Source organism: Leptonychotes weddellii, chromosome 4, assembly GCF_054177405.1.
Source record: "Leptonychotes weddellii isolate Sample4059 chromosome 4, ASM5417740v2, whole genome shotgun sequence".
Classification (NCBI taxonomy): domain Eukaryota; kingdom Metazoa; phylum Chordata; class Mammalia; order Carnivora; family Phocidae; genus Leptonychotes; species Leptonychotes weddellii.
In genome coordinates this window covers 170,331,550-170,356,118 of record NC_138372.1, presented here as the reverse complement: position 1 = coordinate 170,356,118, position 24,569 = coordinate 170,331,550, and the positions used below count along the sequence as shown (strand labels likewise).

Sequence of the window (24,569 nt, the reverse complement as noted above, 5' to 3'; positions counted from 1 at the left end):
CTATCCAGAATACCACTGAGAAAAAAACTTCTAAAGTCGGAGGCTGAACACATTCAGAGGGAAGAAACTGCTATTCAACGACCCAAAAGGAGGATGTAAAAGCTAGAACAGCCCTTCACAAAGGCAGACCCAGGGCACCTGGGCAGCGCAGTCAGTCAAGCATCCGACTCTTGGTTTCTGCTCAGGTTGTGATCGCAGGGTCATGGGATCGAGCCCCATGTTGGACTCTGGGCTCGGGGCAGAGTCTGCTACAGATTCTTTCTCCCTCTCCCTCTGCCCCTCCCACTTGTGCTCTCTCTAATAAATAGATAAATCTTTAAGAAACAAAACAAAGGCAGACCTAATAGCAAGTGCACACATGTGCCATGTGCCCCACAAGCCGTGGGACCAGTGCCCTGGGAGGTCCCGACAGCTCAGAAAGAAGCCAAGGCCCTCTGAGACCCTGCACTTCACATATAAGTTCGGTCTCGTGGCAATTTTTAGATAGAAGAGTCCAAAGGATGCTGCCCCTTTATTGCTTCTTGAATAAAGCACATGGGACTCCATCAATTCTTCTCCCTTCCAGCCAAGGGTAGACTCTGGTTTGAAGTCTGCAGGCCCCCCACCCCACTCAATACACAGATAAACACACACGTATGTGTGTGTGTGGCCTAGACCCTCCCAGTCCCTCCATGCTTGGCCACTCACTGGCCCAGGAGTCCCCACTGCCATCTTGACCCCAGTAATTTATTGATAAACACAGGCTGAGTCCCTGAGCAGGACATGGCCACGCAATGGGTCCGGCTCCTGGCAGACAGACCCACCCCCACCAGGAATGCTGCTCCACCAAGGGCTGACCATGCCAGACTCCACCATGCCCCCCCGCTCCTGCCTTGCAACTGGCCACTGGCAGATTCATCCACCATCGAGACTGCTCTGCTCACACTTGCAGCCCCCAAAGATGACGGCGGCACCCTTTTTTCTGGCCATGACCTCTGGACTTTATTTCCAGGGGAGAACAGCTGGCTGGAGAGCCACATCTCGACTCCATGCTGGAGGGAAGAAGAGACTGGGGCCACCAGCCTGGTCAGCTGTAGCTGTCAGGGTCTGTATAATCTGGCAGAAAGTAGCGCTGCAAGGTGGGTTGCAGGAGCCATGGGGGCAGCGGACGGGCAGGCCTGGGCCAGTCCGGGGGGAAAGGCTGAACTTCTACCCTCGGCAGCGGCAGCTTCAGCATCCGGATGGAGCCACTGAGGGTACGGCCCACCCAGAGCTGGGACCGCATCCAGCCTGCGGGCCAGCAGGTCAGTGAGGTCTCAGGGTGGGGTCGATGCCCACTGGGACCCCGGCTAGGGTGGAGGTAGGTGTCGGGGCCCAATTCTACCCCTGTCCCCACTCACCCCTCAGTCTCATCGGAGACCTCTGGACCTTGGCCTCCTGAAGCCGGAGGATGGGATAGTGCCTGGAGGGGTAAGGAGTAGGTTTGGCCCAGCCAGCCCCTCAGCTGCCCCCCACAGGCCCCGTCCCAGCCTGGGGGCCCCCTCACCAGTGATCCCGGGGCTGGGGCAGTACGGTGTTGGACTCGGATGGGCACGGGCTCAGGCGCAGTCTCTCGAGCTCCTCCTGCGGGAGACCTTGCTGCTGTGCTCGCTGCTGTTCGCAGAAGAAGTTGAGCGCGTCGATCGGCCCCAGGTCCAGCATCTGTGACCGGGACCAGTCCGTCTGCTCCAGCGGCAGTGGGTCCCCCCGCAGCGCCGCCGGTGCTGAGGAGCGCAGGTGGACCTCGGAGGGGCAGAAGTGCGGCAGCGCCTCGGACAGCGCGCGTCTGGTCCGCCGGAGGCGCGCTGGTGAAGGCATCGGCTTCGCTCCGGACTCAAGGACAGCCAAGTTCAGCTCCCCGGGTGAGGGTACCCAGGAACGGACTGAGGGTGTCCCTGAGACATGAGGTGACCCAGCGAGCACTGAAATCCGCGACAGGGTCTCCTTGGGAGGAGATGGAAACACCGAGGTCTGGGAGACCTTGGGCAGCATCTCGGACAACTTGGCCACGGAAGGCTGCAAGTGCTCCGTCTGTGGAGGAAGCAGCCGGTGGACAGTGCCCCCAAGCCCAGGGCAGAGGCTGCCCCTGGCCCCAAGCTTGAGATCTGGCTGCAGACTCCTTCCTGGGGAGGAGCAGGATGATCCCCAGAAATGGGGGGTTGGGGGACAGGAGAGGACCCATGAGGCACAGATACAGAGCAAGGCAAAGAGCCGGCCAGCCTCACCTGGATCCCCCGCCCCTCCCCTCAAAGACCTGGGGAAAGCCTGGGGGGGGGGGCGGGGTGTGGGCAAGACAGGAGGCCCCACTGCAAGCAGCCTGCCCCACCCCTGCCCCCCAGGACCTGCAACCTCTGGATCATTTCCTCCAGCTTCTGGCAGCAGCATTTGCGCAGGGCAGCCTTGGAGTCAGCGTCCGGGCCCTGGACCCAGGTCATCATCTCCTTGAACAGGAAGTCCTGCGGATCCTGAAGGCCTAGCCCGTCCAGCAGCTTCCTGAGCTCGGGCCTGGGACAGGTGTGAGCAGCTGATCCAGAGGCCTCTCCGCCCCCCACCCGCCCCCACTAGCGGGGAGGACGAGTAGGGAGCAAGACTCACCGGCGGGAGGCAGGCGAGTAGAGGAAGTAGGACATGAGCTCCAGCACCACCTCGCGGGACTCCAGGGAGCAGGCCAGGAGGAGCTGCAGCGCCAGCATCACGAACTGCTTCTGCGTCTGGTCCTGGGCGTACAGGAGCCAAGCGCGTCGAGTGGGGAGCGCGAGGTCCCGGGCAGGCCCGTGGGGCGGGGCTAGGGGCGGGGCTAGCGGTGCACCTCGAGGCTAGGGGGCTGGTCCAGGTTGAGCAGGCGCACGAGAACGCCCTGCAGCTGATTACGAAGGTCTGTGCTCACGTCGGGCAGCAGCCTCAGCAGCGCTTTCAGGATGTGCACGCAGTCTGCCCAAGAGGCCTCGTACAGCAGGTCCACGAACAGTGAAGCCAGGCCCTCCACAGTGCTCACCTCGGGGTAGGCCTGCGGGTACCGCGTGCTGAGGCCCTGCCTGTCCGCCCCCCGCCGCCAGCTTGGGCTTCCCAGGTGCCCGAGACCCCCGAACCTCCAAGGTGAAGATGGGGAACAGCTTTTTGAACCAGTTCTGGCCGACGAAAAAATGCAGGAACCTGGGCAGATGCCCGTAGCGCTCTTCCCAGAGCGAGTGCCCATAGGGGTGCCGGGGGTGGCGAAAGCAGGTCTCGGTCCTGGTGGCGGTGCGAGAGTGCGCGCGCTTCGGGGTCAAATACTCGGAGTTCTGCGGGAGCGGCAGCAGCTGCAGGCCCCTCCTCTCCGCCCCGCGCCGCCCTCGGCAGCCCAGCCCCCAGCAGCTGCCTACCTGAGCCTCCGTCTCCTCGGACTCGGAGAGCTGCGTAGGTGGGCTCAGGGTCTCTGAGGACCAGTCCACATACCGGTGCTCCTCCTCCTCCTCTTCCCCCAACCACCGGGTCAGCTTCTGCTGCCACCTGGCCGCGCGCCGCCTGATGCGCCGCGGCAGCCACAGGTCATCCTGGCGCCTTCCTGGCTGCACAGGGGAGAGCCCAGGCGGTCGCTGGCACGCTGCACTGCGGTGACCGCAGGCCCCTTCCTGCAGAGCCCGAGGGCGAGGCCCCCCAGGCCCCCCTTGCCTTGCTTCTGCGGCTGGTGAGCTGGGCGAGGGCTCCGAGGCCGCTGACCTCCCGGTGAAGCCCCATCTGCTGCAGCACCACCGAGTTGGGCACGCTGCCGGGGAAGCTGATGGGCCGCTGCAAGTCCTGGGGTGGCACACAGCATGGGGGCTGAGACCTGCACGCCACCCCACCCCAGAGACCACCTGGCAGAGCAGCCCCAGCACCAGCGCCACCCCGCCTGCCGGGCCTCACACCCCTGTCCGAGCGAACGTGGGTTAAACCTCCGAACATCAGAGACTGTTTGGGAACTAAAACTTCATCCCGTTTTTGAAAGAGGAATTATATGGAACTGGGCCAAGACTGAACATAGGACTGCTGCCCCTGCATTCTTGACAAAAAAAAAAGTGGACACTCTGCAGGGCCCCTGGCGGGCTCAGTCCGTGGAGCACACAACTCCTGATCTTGGGGTTGTGGGTTCGAGCCCCACATTGGGTGTAGAGATTGCTTAAAAGTAAAATCCTAAAAAAAAGAAAGAAAGAAAAAGAAAGAAAGAAAAAAGTGGACACTCTGCAAAAGCGATTTTTCCTGTAACCAAACTAAAGTACTCAGAAAACCAGCGAAGTGTACAATTTAATTACATTTTCCCATCATAACTGGTGTAAGTTTCCTAGTGCTCCTGCAACTTGCCAAGACAGTCACCTGGCTTTTACTGCTCAGCAAGATTCGATCTGGGTTGCTACCAAATCTGTGCTCCCCAAACTGCAATTCTAAGACCCCAATTGCTTTTGTTTTATTTCAGTTCTGCCTCTTTTCTCAGTCGACACCCAAAATACACAGGCAAAAAAACCCTTTAGAAATCAGGCGGAAGGGCAGTCAGTGAGACATCAGCTGTGATGACTGAGGAGGAAGTCTGGGCAGCTGCTGGCCTCTGGGGAACCCTGACACCCCCACACGCTCTCCACAGGACTGGGGCCTCAGCCCTGGAACAGGGATGTCTATAAGGAGCATGGGGGTCGGTGGTAGGAACATGGAGGGGGGCGTCGAGAGTCTGGGTAGACGGTGCAGCTATGGGAAGGATCAGCACCCACCTGGGCAGCTGACAGTGCCAGAATGTGCTTGGAGAGAGGCTTATCTGGGTGTCTGGGGTGGGAAAGGTTGGGAAGGTGGTGGATTGCAAGGGGCCAGCTCCTGTTGACTTCACTCCTCTAAAGGGAAAGGACTCTGGTCTTCCCAAGTCCGTACAGCACCCACCCAGCCCTTGAACTGGGGAGGAGGTGTGTGGGCACCATCAGCTGGCACCAGCTCTGGCTCGGCCTGGTGTCTCCCCCAGGAAGCTCTGGCTCTCTGGCAGCTGGTCCCCAGAGAACAGGGCTGACCAGGAGGTGGGTGGAAGGCTGTGGGGGGGCATGGCTCTCAGGTCAGATTTCAGCACAAGATTTGCAGCAAAGGGAAGATGGGGGACATAAAAAGGTTGCCCCCGGGAGGGAGGTGCCTCTAGGAAGAGCGAGGGGCTCTCACCTTGTAGGGCCGAATGGTGGCAGGAAAGAAGCCTCGGAAGTTGGAAAGAGGCTCCTTGGGCCGCCTCTTCATCAAGAGGGGGACCTGGGGACAGGAGAAGGGCTCAGAGCCGAGCATGGACCCTCAGTGCCCCTGCAGCCCTGCTCTTGGGTAGGCAGCACCCCCTGCCCAGCACCCCCTGTGTTGTAGGTGGAGGGCCGGTGGGCCTGGGATCACAGGCTTCTCCCCTTGGAGCCGCTCCAAATGCAGCTGCAGGTCCAGACTGAGGCCCAGGTTACTGCTCAGGGAGGAACGGGCCAGCAGCTGGGGTGAGGGAGACGTTTGTCACTGGGTGGCCACAGGGTCATGGGGTCGGGGCAGAGCTGGGAGGGGTGGGAGGCCTTACCTGGGATGCCTTGCTGTGCACCCCCTGGTGTATGGGTGGGATAGGCAAGGGGACTCGGGGAGGGTGGGCAAAGCGCTGGCCCACGGCTCCCGGGTCCTGTCGGGGGAGGGCTGCGGGCACTGTCGGGACTTCAGTGCAGACTCCGGCCTTCCAAAGACAGTTGGCAGCTCTGTGTAAGGTACACACATCCCAGGTCTCTCTCTCCATGGTGAGGGTCACGGTACTCCACCGCTGGAACTCTCTTCCAGAAGGCACGTCCTAGGAGGGATGCAGGGGAGATGGGCAGTGTCGGAGGCCCTGGGCGAAGAGAGGGGCTGGAGTCAAGGCTGAGGCTGGGGGAGGCTTCACACCCACCAGCAAGCCAGGACCATAGATCAGGTGCAAGTAGTTGTCAAACGCCTCCTGCCGCTCGTGCCAGGAGGGTGGGGGCTGGGCTGCCGGGACCACCAGCCCCAGACTCAGCTGCTGAAGGTCTTGATCCCGCGCAACTAGGGCTTCCAAGTCCTGGGGGAGGGGTCCGGGGTCAGCACATTCCTCCTTCAGTCTTGCCATCTGCTTCCCAGACAACCACAGGGATCCCAGGCCTATCGCAAGGACCGAACGGGAGTGGCCTGGGCCTGGGCCAGGTGCAGGGTTGGGGCTTTGGGGTGGTGAGGGGTCAGGACCCACCCCACCTCCTCCAACACTGGCTGCTGAGGTGTTGCCGTCTGGCGATGGATGAAAGACGAGTCTGTGCTGCAGACAAGGATGGGCACAGGTGGGACACTGGTGTCATCACTGGTGGGATTGGGCGGATGCTGGGACAAGGACCTGGGGGTGGGGGTGGCCAGGCCTCTGGCAGGAGGAGGGATGCCAGGGCTGGGATCGGGGATTGGGGTGGCCTAAGTGGCCTGAGAGCTCTGGGGCCTTGTGCTGGGTCACACAGCCAGGCCTGACTCAGGGGAGCTGGGCAGGGGCCTCCAGGACAGCTCAGCTGGGCCTGCCAGCAGACCTAAGACTGGCCACCCCATGGAGGTTGGCGAGCCTCTGCAGCTGGGCTGAGGTCAGCGACTCCTGGCTGGTCAGTGGTAGTGGAGGGTCATGTACCACATCAGGGACCTTCTGGCACAGCTTCTGCACAGGAGAAGGGAACCTATAGCCCTGGCCTCAGGAGGCTTGTCCACCCACAGGAACTCCCCCCCGCCCCCCATCCTGTGCTCACTGTGTACCTTAACCAGGTAGGATGTGGGCAGGTAGAGCCTATGAGATACCAGGCAGAGTCGGGAGCCCAGAGCCAACACCAGGTCCCCACTGTTGCTGCTGAAGGTCAGGCCCTGAGGGGCACCATTCAGCTGCAGGAGCCTGGAGGGGTGTGGAGGGCCAGGGTCCAGCCTTGTGCCACAAAGTAGGAAGCCCGAGCAGGGGCAAGGCCCTGTTCCCCTGTCCAGCCTCTCGGCTCTGGCGGGGGTAGAGGTAGGAGAGCCCGCGCGCCGCCCATGCGCTCCCAACCCCTCCCTCCCTCCTTCCCGGCCCCAGCCCACCGCAGCAGGCGGTTCTCTGCCGTCCAGATGCGGACGGTGCAGTCCAGGCTGGAGCAGGCATACAGCTCGAGCGCGGGACAGCAGCACAGGCCTGAGGGACAAGGCTCGGGTGAGGGCCCAGGGCCAGGCGGCGCCTCGGGCTTTACTTCTGCCCTGCCCCCTCACCAGTGATGTGGTCCGTGGGGTCATCCTGGGGCCGGTGCTCACAGCGGGGGCTGTCGCCCGGGCCGAACTGCACCAAGCCGTAGGTGGCGCTGTCCGGATCCTCAAAGCCCGCAGTGATCCGCTTGCCGAGCGCACAGAGCCCCACCGCAGGGCGGCCGCAGGAGAAGGTGCGCAGCAGGCTCAGGCTCTCCTCCGCATAGGGGTAGACGCGCCACATCTTCACTGTCAAGTCTCCGCCTGCAGGGGCGGGAGCCAGGGCTGGGCCTTTGTGCGGCAGCGAAGGGATTCCCAGGCCCTCTGCGGGGGGAGGGGAGATACGGACCGGAGGACACGATGCTGTTCCAGGTAGACGCTATGGCAGTGACGGGGCCCGGGCTGTGTGCCTCGGTTTGGAAGACGGTCTTCGACCCGCGCCACTCCAGGACTGACAGGGTGCCATCCGTGTGCCCCACGACGGGCAGGTACCTGCGCAGGACATCCGCCCGTGGGCTCGGGCGGCGTCGCCCCGCCCACCGTGCGGCTCCGGTACCCACCGGTTCTTGTCCTTCCGGGCCCGGGCCGCGTCGCTCGGGCACGGCTCCCCCCCGTGCCGGCACACGGTCTCCCAGCCGGCCACCGCGCTGCCGGGGTCTGGGAGGTGGCTGTACAGGTGCAGGCAGCAGGGCCTGGGCGCGGGCGCGGGCGGCGGGCACACGCGGTGCAGCACGCGCATGGGGCAGCGCGCCGCGCTGGCACACACCAGGTGGCCGGCGCGTGTCAGCAGCCACAGTGCTTCGCGCGGCAGGCAGTAAAGCACTGAGGCCGCGCAGTCATCGGGCTCGAGCAGCAGCGCGCTCACGGTGCGCCCGGTGGCGACCGACACCAGGTAGACCGAGCCGTCGGCGCATGCGCACACGAGGCGCGCCGGCAGGCGGGGGTGCGGGGGCGCGGGCAGCGCGGGCACCACCTGCACGTGAAGCACTGGCGCAGAGAGCTGCGCCAGCGGCGAGTAGAGCTCGCGAAGGCGCCACAGCTCCACGCTGCTGGCGCTCAGGGAGAGCACCGGCCAGCTGGGGCCGGCGGGCGCCAGCAGGCGGTTCACGCGCCCGGACGCCACGTCTCGGCCCCAGCAGTTCAGCGCCACCTCGCCCACCTGTGCCGCCGCCTGCAGGTCCCAGGTGCGCAGCGTCCCGTCCTGCGAGGCCGACAGCACCAGGGACGTGTTCGGGAGCACGGCCAGAGCTGTCACTGGGCCTGTGGGAGGGACATGGGTCACTCGGGCTCCCCCGGGGGCTGGGGCAGGGGAGCCGTCAGCCCGGGGTGCAGCCAGTGCGGAGAAGCTTGGCCAGAGCCCAGAGCTCTTTCCCGTGGGCCGTGCACAGGGTGGAGAGAGAACGGGCCTCGAGGGCGGCATGGCATGGCGCACCTGTGTGGCCCAGGAACACCATCCGGATCCGCCAGTCAGCCTCCCACACCTTCACCGTGCTGTCGCGAGAGGCTGTCACCATGGCCTCTGCCTCTAGGCAGTAGGCCAAGTCCAAGATAGCGCTGAAGGGGAGGAGGCGGCCCTGGCAGACTCTGCACCTCCCAGTGTGTGAGCCCCTGTGCCCCTGCCATGACCCGCTTGCCCTCCTGGATTTGCCTCTCCCTGCCACCCTCCCTTTCTCCCGGTCCCTAGGCGCCCCCTCACCTTTTGTGCAGGTCCCGGCGCACGTCTACGAGAGCCCAGGTGTGCAGATCAAAGGTGAGCACAGCAGAGCCATAGGCCGCGAAGCAGCGTGGGACTTGGTGGGAATGCAGGGGCCCCAGAGCCAAACGGGTGAGTGTACCTGCAGGGCTTGGTGGCAGCTGCAGAGGTGACCCACACGGCACCAGGCGGCGACCCCCTGAACGGAACTTCCAGAGCACCAGGCGGCCACCCGCCTCTGCCACTAGCATCAGCCCCACGCCGGGCACTGGCAGACAGCAGAGGGGCTCGTGGCCCGGCACCCTGCCCACCCCTGGCTTGCTCAGCCACAGCAGGCTGAGGTCAGGCCTTAGGATGGCCAGCCCCTTGGGGCCCCAACCCACAAAGCGGCTCACAGCGTCCAGCGGGCCCGGCACTGCCACCAGCCCCGTGAGCGCGGCTGGGGCCTGTAGCTTCTCGTAAGCCCATCCGTCCTCTCTGTGCACGTGCAGGTGGCCTGCACCATCGAGCACCACAAAGCGTCTGCCCACTGGGTCCTGGGCCACCGAGCACAGCCCAGCTGCCACTTTCAGGCGGCGCAGCGGCTCCAGCCCATGGGTCAAGCGTGCCACACACAGCTCACCTCTCTTTTCCTGTGGGCCAGGATGGGCAGGCCTGCAGTCAGCTGGGGGGTGGGGGCGGGGGGCTGGAGAGGTAGTGCACCTGCCCAGGGGAGCCAAGGGGGTCCGGGCTGGGGGCGTACCAGGGACACCTAGGGGAAGAGGTGGGCCAGAAGAAGCGTCAGTGCAGGGCCCACAGGCAAGCCCCACCTTTTCCACGAGGTCATGGAGGCCCGCACGTAGGAACAGCCACAGCTGGTGGGCACGGGCACGTGGGGTCATGTTCTGCCACCGCGAGCTGCCGGTAAAAAGCCGTGGGCCTGGCTCCGAAAGCAGCTCTGCAGGTCAGCAGGAGAAGCACTCTCGCCGCGTGGTCTCGGACCCCTACCTCTGGAGGCGTAGGCAGGCCCTCTCTGGACGGCCCTGCTGGGTTACGGGACCACCCAGGGAGTGTGGCGTCGCAGCGGACAGAGCTCGGGCCTGAGCAGGACGTGCCTGCAGCCACGTGGGCATCTGGGGGCGAGGCCAGGCCACCTCACCGTTCTTTTCTTTGAGCAGCCCTGGGTCTGGGATGTCGTAGCTGTCAGCATCATACAGGTCCAGGTCCAGCAGCAGGCTGTCGCCTTCTACTGAGTAGGGGTTGCTCGCGTCTGACCCTTCAGTCTCCATTCTAGCGGCTGCAGGTCCAGGCGGCTCAACGGACCCTAAGACCGTTGCTAGGCTACCAGACGCCGTAGGCCCCGCCTTTGACGCAGACCCCACCCCCAGCACAGCACAGAGCCTAGGTCCCCACTAAGTCACAGAAATTTTTATTGGAAACAAACAGCTGCAGCAAAGTGACACTCAGTGCACACTGCCCAACGGGCGAGGTGGCGGGGGGGGGCGGAGAGGGGTACAGGTGGGCGCCAGGGGCTGGCCAAGCCCAGGGTGGTGACCGCAGGGGCCTGCTGACTGGATCTCAGACCCTTTGGGCTGGAGTGTGCAGGCCCACGCCTGATCCGGCACAAAATACAAAAATAAACTCTGTAGTCCAGCTGTCCCTGCCTTTGTCGGTTCACTGGGACAGGCAGTGGCCTTCCCACCAGGCCCTGTGCTGTCCAGGCCAACCACAACATGGGCAGCCGGAGCCTGTGGGGGTGAGTAGACATCTGTAGGAGGGAGCCAAAGGGCTAGGTGGGCGTGGCCTTGGGCCAGGGGCTGACCCTGGGGCCCCTCGAGTGGGCAGTTCCAGGCACTGGTTGAAGCTGAATGAAGCTGGGGCCTCTGCTCCTCGTCCTCACATACAGATCACCGGGACCCTGGGTAGAAGGTGGCACACAGTAAGCTTAGAGGAGCCAACACCCAGGAGATCAGGCAGAGGGGTGCCCACTCTGTCCCACCCACCCCTGGCTCCAGCGACCGTCACACACCTGTCCTCCTCTATGGTGCTCGTCTCCTCGGGTCCGCCCTCACTGCCTCCACCTCCGCTCTCTTCTTCCTCCTCCTCCTCCTCCTCTCCCAGCTCCATGTCCAGCTCGTTGCCTGCCTCCGAGGGGGTATAGGTGGAACCACTGGGGGAGGTGTGGGAACTGGTCTTAGGACTGCCTATCCCTGGCCAGTTGCTGACCCCAGGGAGAATGTCCAGGGAGGACAAAGTCGGGCAGGGGGGAGGGGGAACAGCTGGGGAAATGGTGTGTGGGCCAAATAGGAGCTAAAGGAAAGGAGGCAGACAGGTGCCAACCTGATGGAGCGGCAGCTGAAGAAGACAATCCGCTTAAGCCGCTTGTTGTAGAAGAAGTAGTTGAAGGACCAGAGGCTGCCATCCTCCCCAAAGGGATCTGAGTCCAAGTCTGGGTTGTAACTGGGGAGTGTGGGGCAAGAGGTGGTATGAAGGCCCACGTGCCACACACGCCCAGGGCCCACCTGCAGGGTTGCCAGCCCACCTGTAGATGTCACATTCGGCCAGGCAGATCTCCTCATCTACTGCATTCCATAGCTGTGGCTTCAGGGCCTTGAAGTCTTCCCGTACTGCTGAGAACAGACTGCAGTTGACTGCATTCACCACCTAGGATGGTCACAGTTGGGACTGACTCAGGATGCAGGACAGAGGGCATGAACCGGGCTGAGCCCAGGGGCCACTGCAGGTAGGAAGGACAGTAAGCATAGCTGGGGAGCTGTGGGCCCCTCCCCCCAGCCTGACCCTCACCCAGCTGAGGCTGGGTTCCCTGCTGAACTCATGGCTTCGGGCTGTGCTGAAGTCATAGTCAGGCCGGAAGGACTCATTGAGCGTGGCGATCAGGTAGAAGAGGGTCTTGCGGCTGCACTTGTCGCTCAGCGGGCCCTCATCCTCACCACCTTGGCTCTTGCTCAGTCTGCACGGAGAAAAGCATCAGCCCAGCGCTGCCCTGCACCCCACAGCCCACGGTGGGCCGACTCTGCCCCGGCTCACCTGCTGGGGCTGAGGCCTGAGGTCTGGGGTGGAGACAGTGCCTCTAGCACGTGGGGCTGGCCCTCCTGGCAGAACTGCTTAAACATGTGCTTGTCATCTCCTGCCATCTTACACGAGTAGCTCTCGATCCTACAAGGTGCAAGGGGGACCATGGAGCATGCTACCCATCAGGTTCAACTCTGGGCCAGGACATCGTAACCTCTGAGTCCCATGGAGCCCAGGCCTCACCTGCCGATGATGTGGGCATCTCCAGTCTCCACTGTCAGCTGTGAGTTGATGGCCTCGAAGCTCGAGTTCTCCAACAGCTTCATGTCCTTGAGGAAGAGGTTCTGTGCTTGGAGGGGCTAGTGCTGCCTGAGGATGGGAGGCCAGTCCCTGAGTATCTGGCCGCCGAAGCTCAGCCTTTGGTCTCCCTACCCAGTAAGTGGAGCCATTAGAAACAAGCTGGGTCCCTCCTGCAGCTTACTCCTAAACCCTCAGCACTGGCAGGAGACATAAATTAGATCCTCTTACCTGAGAGTGGTAAGCCCAGGCTGCAGCTCAGCCAACCCCCTTCTCCCAGCCCCGATACCTGGGGGCGTACCAGGGATCCTGCTCATGCTAGGGCTCGCTGGTTTATCTCCCTGGACACCGTCCATCTGGACAGAAGAGCCTCACCCACCATGGGCGGGGGGGGTCACTGTGAGCCCGCGAACGCACAGGATTCCTGCAGTACCCCCTCGGGCTAAGCTCCTCAGCTAGAGTAAGAACCTGCCCCGGGTTAGGATCCAGCACACCTGGGGCTGGGGCCCTGCGGTCACCTGGACACAGCACTCTTCCCTGTTCTACAAGGTCTCTAGGAAAGTAGAGAGAAAACCCATAGGCTTCTCCGTTCTTCTCCACAAGTGCGGCTAATTCTTCGGACACCAAGCAACAGAGGCAGGTACCACGACCCCCGAAGGGCCCATCGGCCGGCCGCTAGGGCGCTCCAGCGTCAGCCTGGCCGCACCCGCCTCTCGGCCCGGGCTAAGGAAAACCCCAAGCTAGCCGCGGAAAACTACAAATCCCAGGAGGCTATGCGTCCCGGGACGCGCATGCGCGCCAGCGCGGAGGCCGCTGGGGGCTGGAGTTCTGGAGGCCCCGACTCGGTGCCCGGGACAGGGCGGACACCTACCTGCTTGCGCGGCGCTCGGTGTGGCCAGGCCGGGCCGGGTCAGGCCGGCTGACGTCGGCGCGGGTAAGAAGGCGGTGAGGGCTCCGGGCAGCGCGAGCTCCTCAGGACCGGAGGGCGGCGCCGCGGCCTCCTTTCGGGCCGCACTGTATCCGGGGGAAGAGGCTCCGCGGCGACGTCCCGTTACTCCCGGCCCTGCCGGCCCTGCCGGGTTGCCACCGCGACATAGCCTCGCCCCTGCACGGCGACCGACTACCGCGACCGACCTGCCCGCCGACCGCCACACAAGGCCCGAACGAGTAAAGGAGCGAGCGAGCGACCTCTGCCTCTCCGAGCCGGACAACAACAAACGTCCGCAAGGCCCGGCCCCCCGCCCCTGAATGGCCCGCTTCAGCCGCCGGGATCGGGAGCTCGGATAGCCATAGGAAGCGTCTCCCGCCATTCACTCCTAGCTTCCACTTCTACTGGCTGCGATGCCTGTCCGTCACTCTTCCAGTGCGTGCGAACCCTCCTCCTTTCCTGCGCTCATTGGTTGAGGTCCCTTTTTCGTCCCGCCCCTGGTGTCAGCCCGCTTTCCCGGGAGTGGCTGGCTGGCCCACGCGAGGTGGGCGGGCCGGGCAGCCCAGCGGGCGGCGGGGGGCGGGCGGGAAGGAGCCTGGGAACCGCGTCCAGCTCCGGCCCCGTGCGGCCGGGTGACACGGGCCACTGGGCTGCAGCCCCCGCCCGCAGAGCCTCTAGGCCGTGTCCATCCTGGGCAAAGCAGGAGGGTTAGACCCGGGCTCCGACGCTCTGGCCACGGCCGGAACCCCAGGCTCGCGGCCCCAGTTTCCGGTCGGCCGAGGCGCTCAGAGGCCCGAGCCCACGGAAGCGGGCTTGGGGGTCCGGGCCGGGGCCGGACCGGAGATGGCGCCGCCCTCGGACCCGGACTCGGCCGGGGTGCTCCTGGCTGTGCACGCCGCGGTGAGGCCCCTGGGCGCGGGGCCGGACGCCGAGGCACAGCTGCGGAAGCTGCAGCTGAGCGCGGACCCCGAGCGGCCCGGGCGTTTCCGGCTGGAGCTGCTGGGCGCGGGGCCCGGGGCGGTGAGTGGGGGCGGCGGGGGCGCGGGACCGGGGTCAGTGTCCTCCGCGGGCCGGCTGTGTGCCCTTGAGCAGTTCATTTGCCCTTGCTTCCGTTTCCTCGTCTGTAGAATGAGGACAAATGCTATACTACCTGCCTTTAGAGGCGTCCCGTGAGGGTTTCGTAAGGTAACTTGGGGGAAGGGCGTAGGACAGTGTAAGTGGTCTATAAATGTGACCTCGTGTTCCTTGGGTCATCATGCAGTGTGTGCTGGCGGGAGACACTGAGCCTGGACTCTCCCCTTCCTCAGGTCAGTTTGGAATGGCCCTTGGAGTCAGTTTCCTACACGGTCCGAGGCCCCAGCCAGCATGAGCTGCAGCCTCCACCGGGAGGGCCTGGGACCCTCAGCCTGCACTTCCTCAACCCCCAGGAAGCTCAGCGGTGGGCCGCGCTAGTCCGAGGTGCCACCATGGAGGGACAGAATGGTTAGTGCTCTGGCGGGAAGATTCATTTTGGCTGGGCAGGGACCGTGAGTGATGGGAGAGAACAGGAGTAGCCCCAGCCCCCCCAGGCCTGGATGGGGGAAGCAGTGGGGAAAGTGGGGTCCACTTTCCCCACTGGTGGGTTCTGGGAAGGCTCCCAGGAGGGAGAAAGTGGAGAAAAGGAATCCAAGCTGAAAAGTTGGAGCCTGGAGTACCAGGCAAATGTGGAGGGGAGAGCAGGCAGGCCCTCAGGATCTGGGTAGGACAGACGGCATCAGGAGCAATGGGGATGTACTCAGTGGGAGAGTGACAGGCTCAGATTCGAGCTACTTAAGACTGGCTGAGACCTGCATCTGTGTGGGGGTGGTGCAGATAGGGCTGGAGAGAAGGCTGTTTCCAGAGATGCTTAGGAGATGGAATTGGCTGGATTTCATGGCTATTTAAATGGAAGAGTTAGTGGTTGAGACAGAAAGCTGGAGGGAGAAGTACTGTAGAGCTCCCAGACAGGGCCTGTGTGGAAGGGCATGGAGGGGAGAGGGGCTAGCTAGGTGGATCTGGGCTGGGGGTGGGGCTCTGAAGAGGTCAACCCAGGTCACTAGGAGAGAGAAGCAAGAGAGAATCTGACAGGCAGACAATGCAGCAAGCAAAGGAGAAGGCCCAGAATCAGAAGAGCTGCCAGAGGGCTAAGAAGAAAACCATACAACGTGACCTAAGAGAGGCCCAGACAACACAGCGCTTACAGAAGGAGGAAAGCTGTTCATTCATCTGTTCACCAGCTGTGTATTCAGCACCTGCTCTGTACTAAGCATTTTAGGACTTGGAGATTTAGCATGAATCAAACTTCAAATTCCTGCCCTCTTGGAGCTTACATTTCTAGAGGGGAGGCAGACATATAAAATAGGTAAACATACACTTGCAGTGAGCACAGCATTGTGTATAGACTTGGGGAATCACTGTGTTGTACACTTAAAACTAATGGAACCTTGTGTAGCAGTCCAAAGATACTTATTAGGTGTGGTTTTTTATTTTGTAAAAGATTTTATTTATTTGACAGAGACAGCGAGAGAGGGAACACAAGCAGGGGGAGTGGGAGAGGGAGAAGCAGGCTTCCCCGCTGAGCAGGGAGCCCAACGCGGGGCTGGATCCCAGGACCCCGGGATCATGACCTGAGTCAAAGGCAGACACAACGACTGAGCTACCCGGGCGCCCCTATTTTTTAATTATTATTATTATTTTTTAAAGATTTTATTTATTTGAGAGAGAGAGTGTGCACAAGTGGTGGTGAGGGGCAAGGGGAGAGGGAGAAGCCGATTCCCCGCTGAGCAGGGAACCCGATGCGGGCTCCATCCCAGGACCCTGGGATCATGACCTGAGCCGAAGGCAGATGCTTAACCGACTGAGCCACCCAGGCATCCCTTATTTATTTATTTAAGTAATCCCTACACCCAGCATGGGGCTTGAACTCAAAACCCCAAGATCAAGTCACATGCCCCACCAACTGAGGCAGCCAGGTGTCCCTCAATAAAAAAATACTTGGGGCGCCTGGGTGGCTCAGATGGTTAGGCGTCTGCCTTCGGCTCAGGTCATGATCCCAGGGTCCTGGGATCGAGTCCCATATTGGGCTCCTGGCTCAGCGGGGAGCCTGCTTCTCCCTCTCCCTCTGCCTCTCCCCCTGCTCATGCTCTCTCTCTCTGTATCTTTGTGTCTCAAATGAATAAATAAAATATTTTTTAAAAAATACTTAAGTTGGGGGTTGCCTGGGTGGCTCAGGTTTTGGTTAAGCGACCGACTCTTGATTTCGGCTCAGGTCATGATCTCAGGGTCGTTAGATCGAGCTCCACCTCAGTTCTGCGTTCAGTGTGGAGTCAGCTTGAGATTCTTTCTTCCTCTCCCTCTGCCCCTCCCCCCCGAAAAATATACATATACATACATACATATTTAAGTTGGAAAAAAAAATAAGTAAAATTCCATCAGATAGTGGAGATGGGAGTGCTGGAAGGGAGGGGTTTGCAGTTTTAAATAGGGTGGCAGGGAAGGCTTCATTAAGGTGACACGAGTGAAATTTGAAGATCCTAGCGTGATCTTCACACCCATGTGGCCAGGAAGCAGCAGGTACAAAAGCCCCCAGGCGAGAGTATGCGTGTGATCTCTGGGACTCGGCCAAGCTGGGCCAGGCCTGGTCCTGGGTGCTCAGGAGCCCTGCTTATGTCAGTGGGCAGATGGCTCAGAATACTGAGGGCCTGAGGCCGCCATAGGAGCGCATCAGCGGCGGGTGGGCTGGGCCTAAGGTGGAAGGTCAGAAGGGGAGACAGCGGCGCAGCCAGCTCTGCAAGGGCGCCCTGAGCAGGCAGTGGCCCAAGAGGGTTTGTTTGGAACGGGAGCCACCAAGGTGTCCTGTGCTGATGGCCAGTAGAGAGGATGGATGTCCCTGAGGCACCACGAAGAGACTCTCCTAACTGCAGGGCTCCTGGTGAGCAGGAAAGGGCAGGCTCCTCCTGAGGATCTGCTTTGGTTCTGCTGCGAGGCCAAGGGAGCATCCCTGGCGGGCTGACGGGGCCTCATTGGCAGAAGGGCCTAGGTAGGGCTAGACAGAAGAGTCCAGAGCATGCCAGAACCCAAGGAAAAGCCAAGTGCAGCTTCAGCTCTGAGGAGTTGGCAGGGACCTTTCAGGGGTTGGCAGGGGCCAAGGTTGAGGGGGACAGTCTGGCTTAATGTGTGGGCAAGGGCCGCGGCATGGGCTGAGGTGAGCAAGGAGGTGGCAATGGTCCTCGAAACCCGAGGTCAGAGAGCAGAGGCCTGGGTGAGTACTCGGCTTGAGGGCTGGATCTCAGGAGACCCCAGCCCACCCCACATCTTCCCTCCTAGGCAGCCTGCCCCAAGCCCTGGGCCCAGAAATGTGCCCTGTTTCCCCGCCCAGTCCCCCTGAAGTGCCCACACTCCAGGCCCCACAACCCAAGGTGGATCTTTGCTGGAGCCCTGGAGACTCTATGGAGAGAGGTAAAGGCAGGTGGCAGAGGGGGGTGGAAGCAGCAGTCTGTGTTCAGCTCTGATGGCTTTTTCCCTCCCCCTGCAGAAAAGCTGGTGGGGTGCCTGGCCCGGGCCATCGAGGATGGGGATGAAAAGGGGGCAGCCCAAGCAGCAGCCATCCTGGCTCAGCATCACGTGGCCCTCAGTGTCCAGCTCCAGGAGGCCTGCTTCCCTCCTGGCCCCATCAGGTGAGGCCTTCTTCACTCTGACATCCCAACCCTTCCAGGACCCCCACCTTCCCCCTGATCTATGTTCTGGCCCAGGCTACAGGTCACAGTTGAAGATGCTGCGTCCTCTGCCCACGTCTCGCTGCAAGTCCACCCCCACTGCACCATTGCGACCCTCCAGGAACAGGTAAGCATGGGGGCTGGGGAGCCCTGCTGGGGCAGGGGGCCTTCAGTGACACTGCCTGGCCTTGATGCTCCGGCCCCAGGTGTTCTCGGAGTTTGGCTTCCCACCAGCTGTGCAGCGCTGGGTCATTGGGCGGTGCTTGTGTGTGCCTGAGTGCAGCCTCGCTTCCTATGGGGTCCGGCGAGATGGGGATCCTGCTTTCCTCTACCTGCTCTCAGCCCCTCGAGAAGCCCCAGGTGAGTCCTTGACGTGGATGGGATGAGGAAGGTGAGGTGCAGCCTGCCACACCCTGCAGCTCCACCTCGTCTACTGCAGGACGCAGCCCTCAGGGCCCCCAGAAGACAAATGGGGAGCTAAGCCGCCTGTTTCCTCAGTCACTGGGGCTGCCCAGAGCTCCTCAGCCAGCCAGCTCCGGCCTCCCCAGCCCCCTTCAGGTGGGTCAGGGGCTGGGCAGGGTGGGCCTGGGCCCTCTGGGCCCTGGAAGGAAAGAGAAGCAACGCTCTCTCCCCTCCTCCGCAGCCCGGCTGGTCCTGCCCTTCCTGCACATTCATCAACGCCCCCCACCGGCCTGGCTGTGAGGTGTGCAGCACCCAGAAGCCCTGTACGTGGGAGCCCCTTCCTGCAGCCTCCACCCGGCAGCCGCCAAAGGTACCAGAGGCGGGAAGGGGAAAGGGGCAGAGGGGCCCAACAAGCCCAGTGACCTAGCTTTCCCTCCCGCCCAGGTCACAGAGAGAGAGGATGGCCCAATCCCTCCAGGCCCAAGGTCCCTGGACCCCCCCTCCTGAAACTCTCAGGGGACCTTTGCTGACTGCTCACTAGGGATCACGCTGGGGTTGTGGGGGGGCCACAATCTGGAGTCATTAAAGACACTTCTGAGCCAGCCGACTGCCCCATCTCTTCGCCTTTCTGCAGACTGAGCTGCTGGGAGGATGGAGGGCGGGGCACAGCCCCACTGGGATGAAACTTGGCAGAGGTGGGGCCTGGTCCTCATCAGCTGGTGGTGGGGCAACCCAGCCAGGTCCAGGTGGCTACTCAAGAGTACTTGGGACTCCAAACCCTAGGGATCCTAGAAGCATGGGGCTGAGCTCTCTTCCCAGACCCCAAGAGTATGAAGAGCCCCCATCCCAGTCCTGCCGCTGACCTTGCCTCTTGTCCACCCAGAAACTTCCAAGCACATGCTCTTTCTCCCACCTGGCTCCCACCCTTCCCAGACTCTGGCTACCACTCATGGGCTGTTCCAGCCAGGATGCTCCTTACATTCCCCTCCTGGGAACAAGAAAAGCTCTGAAGCTAGGAGCAATAGGGCAGGGCTGTGTGCTGCTGGGGCCACCCCAGATGCCCAGCCAGGAGACCAAGAGCACATTCGGGGTGGCTTCTGCCTACTCTGCTTTCTCAGCACAGCTGGAGGCTGTCTCCCTTCCCCAGCAGCTCCTCCCTGAGGCCAGGCCTCTCCCCTGTTGAAATGCTGCCAAGTGCTCCTTGTTGCCCTGAGGATGAAAGCCCAGTGGTTCACACACTGACAAATGACTGGTTATTCCACCAGGCCCCTGGGCCATGTCTGGCCAAGCCAGGCCCTTTTCACCTCTGTGATCGGGTACTCCCCACCTCGATGAGTGCTGCAACCTTCTCTAAACAGCTGTTCCCTGTTCCACATGCAATACTGACTGCAGTCATCCAGTCACCAATCTGTACATGGCAATGCTGGCCACACTCAGTGGAACATCTCTGGGAGCTTGAGAGCAAGGGTCTTAGTCTCTGAGTCCCCTGCGAACTTGTGCTCCCATCACAACAGCTCAAACGTGTGTTGAGAAACTTAATTTATTTCCATGATGGAGGCTGAAGGATCTGGAGCTAGAACCTGATCTCCTGGCCCCTCCCCTCTTTAACCAAAGAAAGTGGGGCTTGGCCAAGAGGGCCAGCTGAGGCCTGAACAGGTCCAGGGTCGCTCCTTGGCTTGAGGCTCCCCATTCACACAAGACAGCAGACATTGGGCAGGGTCACTTGGGTGGCCGATACGCCAGCTTCCGGCTCTTCAGGACTGACCACTTATGCCGCTTCATGGCATAGATCAGGGGAATTAGCAAGCCCATCATCATCAACATCTGGGGATGAGGCAGGCTCAGAGGAAGGAAGCAGAAAGGAGCCCTGCCCGGTTCCCAGCCCCTCTCCCAGGCCCAACCCTTTCACCTTGAGCCCCATACGTTTGCGATGGTCGTGCTCTGGCTCGGATGCCCAGCGCAGGAAGGTACACACGTCCTTAGCCACCTGGGACATGGTGGCTGGGGTGCCTGAGTCAAGGAAGAGTGGTAAGGGCTGCCCCTGGAGGTCCCTACCCAACCTGGGGTAGCCCTGGAGCACCCCCCCACACACACAGCCAGGATGGGCTCCTCACCAAGGCTTCACAAGGAATGGGACCCCCTTCCCCCCAGTACATAGGGGTCTGGGCTAGACGGGACTGTGGAGGCTGCCCATAAGCTGGCTCAGACACACAGTGCGTGAGCCAAGGAGAGTGCAGGGCCCAAGACAGGAGAAGCATCCCTGGCAGTGGGAAGAGGACCCAGCGTGCTGATCCCCAGGCGGGGGGCTTCTCACCATCATCAAACTCCAAGACCTCATCATAGATGGGAGGAGCCATGGCAATGGCCTGGCCAGGAAAGTAGGGGTTGAAGTAGAGGCCCTCTCGCAGTGACACCCCGGTGGGCGGCTCGCAGTAGCCCGTTAGCAGGGAGAAGACGTAGTCCTCACCACCGTGCCTGGGACCAGATCCTGCCTCCTGAGCCCTGGCACAGGACGGACCTTCCTCCCCCTCCCCGCACCCCCCTGCAGGCAGCCCCCGTACCTAGCTCTCGTGATGTAGCTGAGGTCAGGGGGCAGTGCTCCACTGTTGGCTGCTCGAGCGGCCTCGGGGTTGGGGTATGGTTTCGGGAAGTAGTCAGACAGCTTCCCTGGCCGCATGAACATCTCCCCATCCTCGTTGGGGCCGTCCTGAACCTCCACCTGCCACGAAGAGCCCCATCACAACCCTGCCGTCCACCACAGCGGGAGCCCCAATCCCTGGGTCCTCCTCAGCCCCAGGCCGCGCACCTCCTCCGCAAGCGCCTTAGCTTCTTCTTCCGTGTAGCAGACACCCACTAGGTGGCGGTAGGCCACGTAGTCCATGCTGTGGCAGGAGGAGCACACCTGCTTATACACCTGGAAACCCCTCCGGATACTGAAGAAACGGTACGGATTAGGGGCGGCAGGGATTCCACCCCACCCAGTCCACCCAGAAACCCCCGGCCAGCCAGCAGCACACCTGGTGTGGTCCAGGGAAGAGAGGAGGCCACGGTGGGACCACGGATAGCTTGGGGGGTGCAGCTCCAGGTCACTGGCACTCACGGCAGAATGCAGAGCCACAGCCAGCCCTGCACCCCCTGCCGCCAGCATGCCCAAGGCGGACAGCATCACTTTCCGGCCCCGGGACAGACCGGCCTTCGACGACAAGGACACTGCCTGCAAGAGCCCCGCTCAGCGCCTGCCAGAACACCACCCGGCCCTACCTGGGGATCTGCCTCTCCGCGCCCACCTCTCCCACTCATCCACCCAGCGCCGGCCCACTCCTGCGGAGCGCCACTGCCCGCCCCACGCCCGCCCTCCCCTGACTCCTCGACCGCGATCCGGCCCTGAGGAGGGGGCGTAAGGCTGGCGTTTGAATCCGGGGCTGGGGCTGAGGTCGATGCAAGCAAGGGTGCTGGGGCAGGCCAAGGTCACAAGCAGCTGTCCGAGGTCAGGCTGAGGTCACTTCGGGACGCAGGCCCAATCTGGAAGGCCGGAGCGGGAGCGGGCCCGGGCGCGCCCTCCGCGGAAAGCCCCCAGCCCCGAGCCCGCAGCGAGCCCGCCCCGCCGCCCCCCACGCTCCGCACAGGGCGCGTCCGCTGCTCGGAGGACTGGGAGCCTGGTCCTACTCCCGGGCGCCTCAGGTCGGCGGCGGCGGGGGTCCGGCCGGGGCGGGGGCGCCGGTGGCCGAGGCCGCTCCCTCGCTGCCCGGCCCGCGCCCAGAGCCGCCCCGCCGTGACCTTCAGGGGCTGCGGAGCCACACGGCGGACAGGGCCGCGGCCAGAGCTCACCTGAGGCGTCCGCAGCGGGAGCGGGCCGGGCCGCGTGCCGCACAGCAGACCCCGGGCCCGCGCGCCCGGCAAACGCGCGCCCCGCGGGCCCAGCACCGCCCCGCGAAGCGAAGCCGCCGCTGCCGCCATCTTGGCCTCTTCAGCGCGGCCGCTGCTCCCGTCGGCCCCTGCGGCGCCCCGGAGCCCAGACGTCGCGAGAGCCTGGGAGGGCGGGGCGGGCCGGGGCTGTCCGTCAGGGCGGGGCTCCGCCTCGCCGCGCTCCTCCGGTGGTCGTGGAAACCGGAAGTGGGGCGGGCCGGCGGCGGCTTCCCCGTCCGGGCGCGGGTCCCCCGGCCTCCACGGTCGTGCGCTCCCCGGTCCGGAAGGCATCGTGGAGGCCGTCGCGCGCTTTCGTGCAGCAGCATTTCCCGCGCGGGCGCGGTGGCCGTCGCAGAGAAGGGGCGGCTGGCGGCCGCGGCCCCCTCCGCCCCGGGCAGGGCCCCGGCTCCGGCACGAGTGAGCTGGCCCGGAAGGCTGGGGGCCTCCGCGCTGCGGCCCGCGCGCACGGCTGGACGCTCTGCTCGCCCTCCTCCGTCCGACGAGGATTTACGGGGCGCATGTCATTACCCGGAAGCTGGCGGGCGCGGGAGTCGGGACCACGGCAGCCAGGGGTCCCCGTAAAGCGCTGTCAGTCGGAGGAGTAAGGACCTCGGAAAGTTTGCAGCCCTTTCCCCCCTTAAATGCAAGGGGGGCGCCTGGGTGGCTCAGTTGGTTGGGCGACTGCCTTCGGCTCGGGTCGTGGTCCTGGAGTCCCGGGATCGAGTCCCGCATCGGGCTCCCGGCTCGGCGGGGAGCCTGCTTCTCCCTCTGGCCCTCCCCCCTCTCATGTGCTCTCTCTCTCTCATTCTCTCTGTCTCAAATAAATAAATAAAATCTTTAAAGAAAAAAAAAATGCAAGGGAAAAGCTAGCAGAAATTGTCTTCAACTTTTTCAGAACCCTGGAAGTTAATTAACCAAAGGATTGCAGCATCCCAGCAGTGTTTAAGAAAAGCAGCCCAATCTCGGTAAGAACAGGGAGTTTGGAGGTGTTTCCACTTTTCCTGGTTAAAGCTGCTGGCCAGCCCGGTGGTAATCCTGGAAATTACAGCCCACATTCCTGGTACTGAAGGGAGCAGAACCCCTTCCGTGCAAATAATTGCCGTATTTGACTTGTCTGCGGGCCCTCCCCGGAAGGCCCTCCTGCAAACCTCGCTGCGCTCGCCTCGACCGGTAAGTAGTCTGTGCCTTGAGGCTGTTTGCTGAGGGCAGTTACGGGCAGGCTTGTGATTTCAAAGCTGCCCCAAGCGGTGGGTCACAGCTGCAGCTACTAATAGAGTAACCAGAAAGCTTTTAAGGCGAATAGAGCCTCCACACGGATGTTGAAAAGCCGTACGCATTTGTGGGATATGAAAGGTCACAAACATAAATAGGGTACGCACATGCTCACGAAAGACCTGAAAAAGCCCTAAATGGTTACCTCCGGCTGACCTCGAGGCCCTGTGCACGGTGAAGGGAATCCGCAGGCAGAGTTGCTGACCGTCCGCCTGAGTGCTGAAAGGCCCGCCTCAACAGGCGCACAGAGCCCTTTGGGAGACTGGGAAGCTCACTGATCGCAGGCATTTAAAGTCTCTGTCCAATCATTAGCGGACTGTTGAGCTGACCCAAGAGAGACTTCAGTGGCCACACAGGACAAATATTACAGACTAGACAGAACTAGTTCAGAAAAATCACTACAAAATACAACTACTACAAGCAGCAACAATACTTGGAATCTGATTTCCAGCATCACCACATTGTATTATTTAAAATGTCTAGTTTGGGACACCTGGGTGGCTGAGTCGGTCAAGTGTCTGCCTTCGGCTCAGGTCATGATCCCTGGGTCCTGGGATCGAGTCCTGCATCGGGCTCCCTGCTCGGCAGGGAGCCTGCTTCTCCCTCTGCCTGCCGCTCCCCCTGCTTGTGCGCTGACAAAATATTTTTAAAAAAATTTTAAAGTCTAGTTTTCTTTTTTGTTTTTAAAGATTTTATTTGTCAGCGAGCACAAGCAGGGGGAGCAGCAGAGGGAGAAGGAGAAGCAGACTCCACACTGAGCAGGGAGCCTGACTTGGGACGCAATCCCAGGACCCTGGGATCATGACCTGAGCTGAAGGCAGACACTTGACCGACTCAGCCACCCAGGTGTCCCTAAAATGTCTAGTTTTCAACAAAAAAAAAATTATAAGACACTGTAGAGAGCAAGATGGAGTCACTCACTCGAGCAGGAGCCTGTGTCAAGCAGGGACACAAGCAGGTAAAGGTACCGCAGCCACGAGATCCTGCCACGTCCAGCATCAGCTCACACCCCAGCACTGATAACCAGCAGAAGCAGAGGACGTCTGCAGGGCCCCAGACCCGTTAGATCCCTTTAAAAGGGGAGGATTTTTGCAGCAAACTATCAGTCTCCTCG

The 24,569-nt window shown here is 62.2% G+C and overlaps 4 protein-coding genes across 5 annotated transcripts; 1 reads left to right on the top strand and 3 right to left on the bottom strand.

The window, feature by feature from the left end:
* Nucleotides 1-955: 955 nt before the first annotated feature.
* WDR97 (WD repeat domain 97) lies at nt 956-10,174 on the bottom strand. The gene is given in 23 exon segments (XM_081816702.1): nt 956-1,269; nt 1,380-1,441; nt 1,526-2,265; nt 2,268-2,523; nt 2,614-2,735; nt 2,828-3,025; nt 3,108-3,299; nt 3,381-3,566; nt 3,670-3,795; nt 5,170-5,253; nt 5,338-5,472; nt 5,555-5,812; nt 5,909-6,058; nt 6,229-6,289; nt 6,546-6,667; nt 6,763-6,895; nt 7,075-7,165; nt 7,240-7,476; nt 7,562-7,704; nt 7,773-8,472; nt 8,645-8,766; nt 8,909-9,842; nt 10,044-10,174. Coding segments are annotated over 23 exon segments (5,385 nt in total). The 5' UTR covers nt 10,174; the 3' UTR covers nt 956-1,066.
* Nucleotides 10,175-10,297: 123 nt separating this feature from the next.
* On the bottom strand, nt 10,298-13,450 carry MAF1 (MAF1 negative regulator of RNA polymerase III). Of its 2 annotated transcripts, none has more exons than XM_081816701.1 (8): nt 13,086-13,450; nt 12,161-12,286; nt 11,933-12,061; nt 11,690-11,855; nt 11,427-11,548; nt 11,225-11,344; nt 10,914-11,025; nt 10,298-10,802 (listed from the first exon to the last, which is right to left on the bottom strand). In XM_081816701.1, the coding sequence occupies exons 2-7, from the start codon at nt 12,241-12,243 to the stop codon at nt 10,953-10,955; spliced, it is 693 nt and encodes a 230-aa protein (XP_081672827.1). In that variant the 5' UTR covers nt 12,244-12,286; nt 13,086-13,450; the 3' UTR covers nt 10,298-10,802; nt 10,914-10,952. The 2 variants fall into 2 exon arrangements, with proteins under 2 accessions (XP_081672827.1, XP_006745464.1); XM_006745401.3 differs by having other exon boundaries at nt 10,914-11,054; nt 13,086-13,448.
* Nucleotides 13,451-13,693: 243 nt separating this feature from the next.
* Nucleotides 13,694-18,879, top strand: SHARPIN (SHANK associated RH domain interactor). The gene is given in 10 exon segments (XM_081816698.1): nt 13,694-14,162; nt 14,450-14,624; nt 17,487-17,618; nt 17,695-17,836; nt 17,912-18,002; nt 18,082-18,235; nt 18,315-18,433; nt 18,519-18,647; nt 18,722-18,772; nt 18,775-18,879. Coding segments are annotated over 10 exon segments (1,203 nt in total). The 5' UTR covers nt 13,694-13,985; the 3' UTR covers nt 18,808-18,879.
* A 922-nt stretch (nt 18,880-19,801) lies between these two features.
* CYC1 (cytochrome c1) lies at nt 19,802-22,254 on the bottom strand. The gene is made up of 7 exons (XM_081816700.1): nt 22,106-22,254; nt 21,295-21,491; nt 21,084-21,210; nt 20,839-20,996; nt 20,592-20,752; nt 20,187-20,287; nt 19,802-20,101 (listed from the first exon to the last, which is right to left on the bottom strand). Exons 1-7 carry the CDS (start codon nt 22,232-22,234, stop codon nt 19,997-19,999), a joined length of 978 nt encoding a protein of 325 aa, XP_081672826.1. The 5' UTR covers nt 22,235-22,254; the 3' UTR covers nt 19,802-19,996.
* Between the last annotated feature and the right edge of the window lie 2,315 nt (nt 22,255-24,569).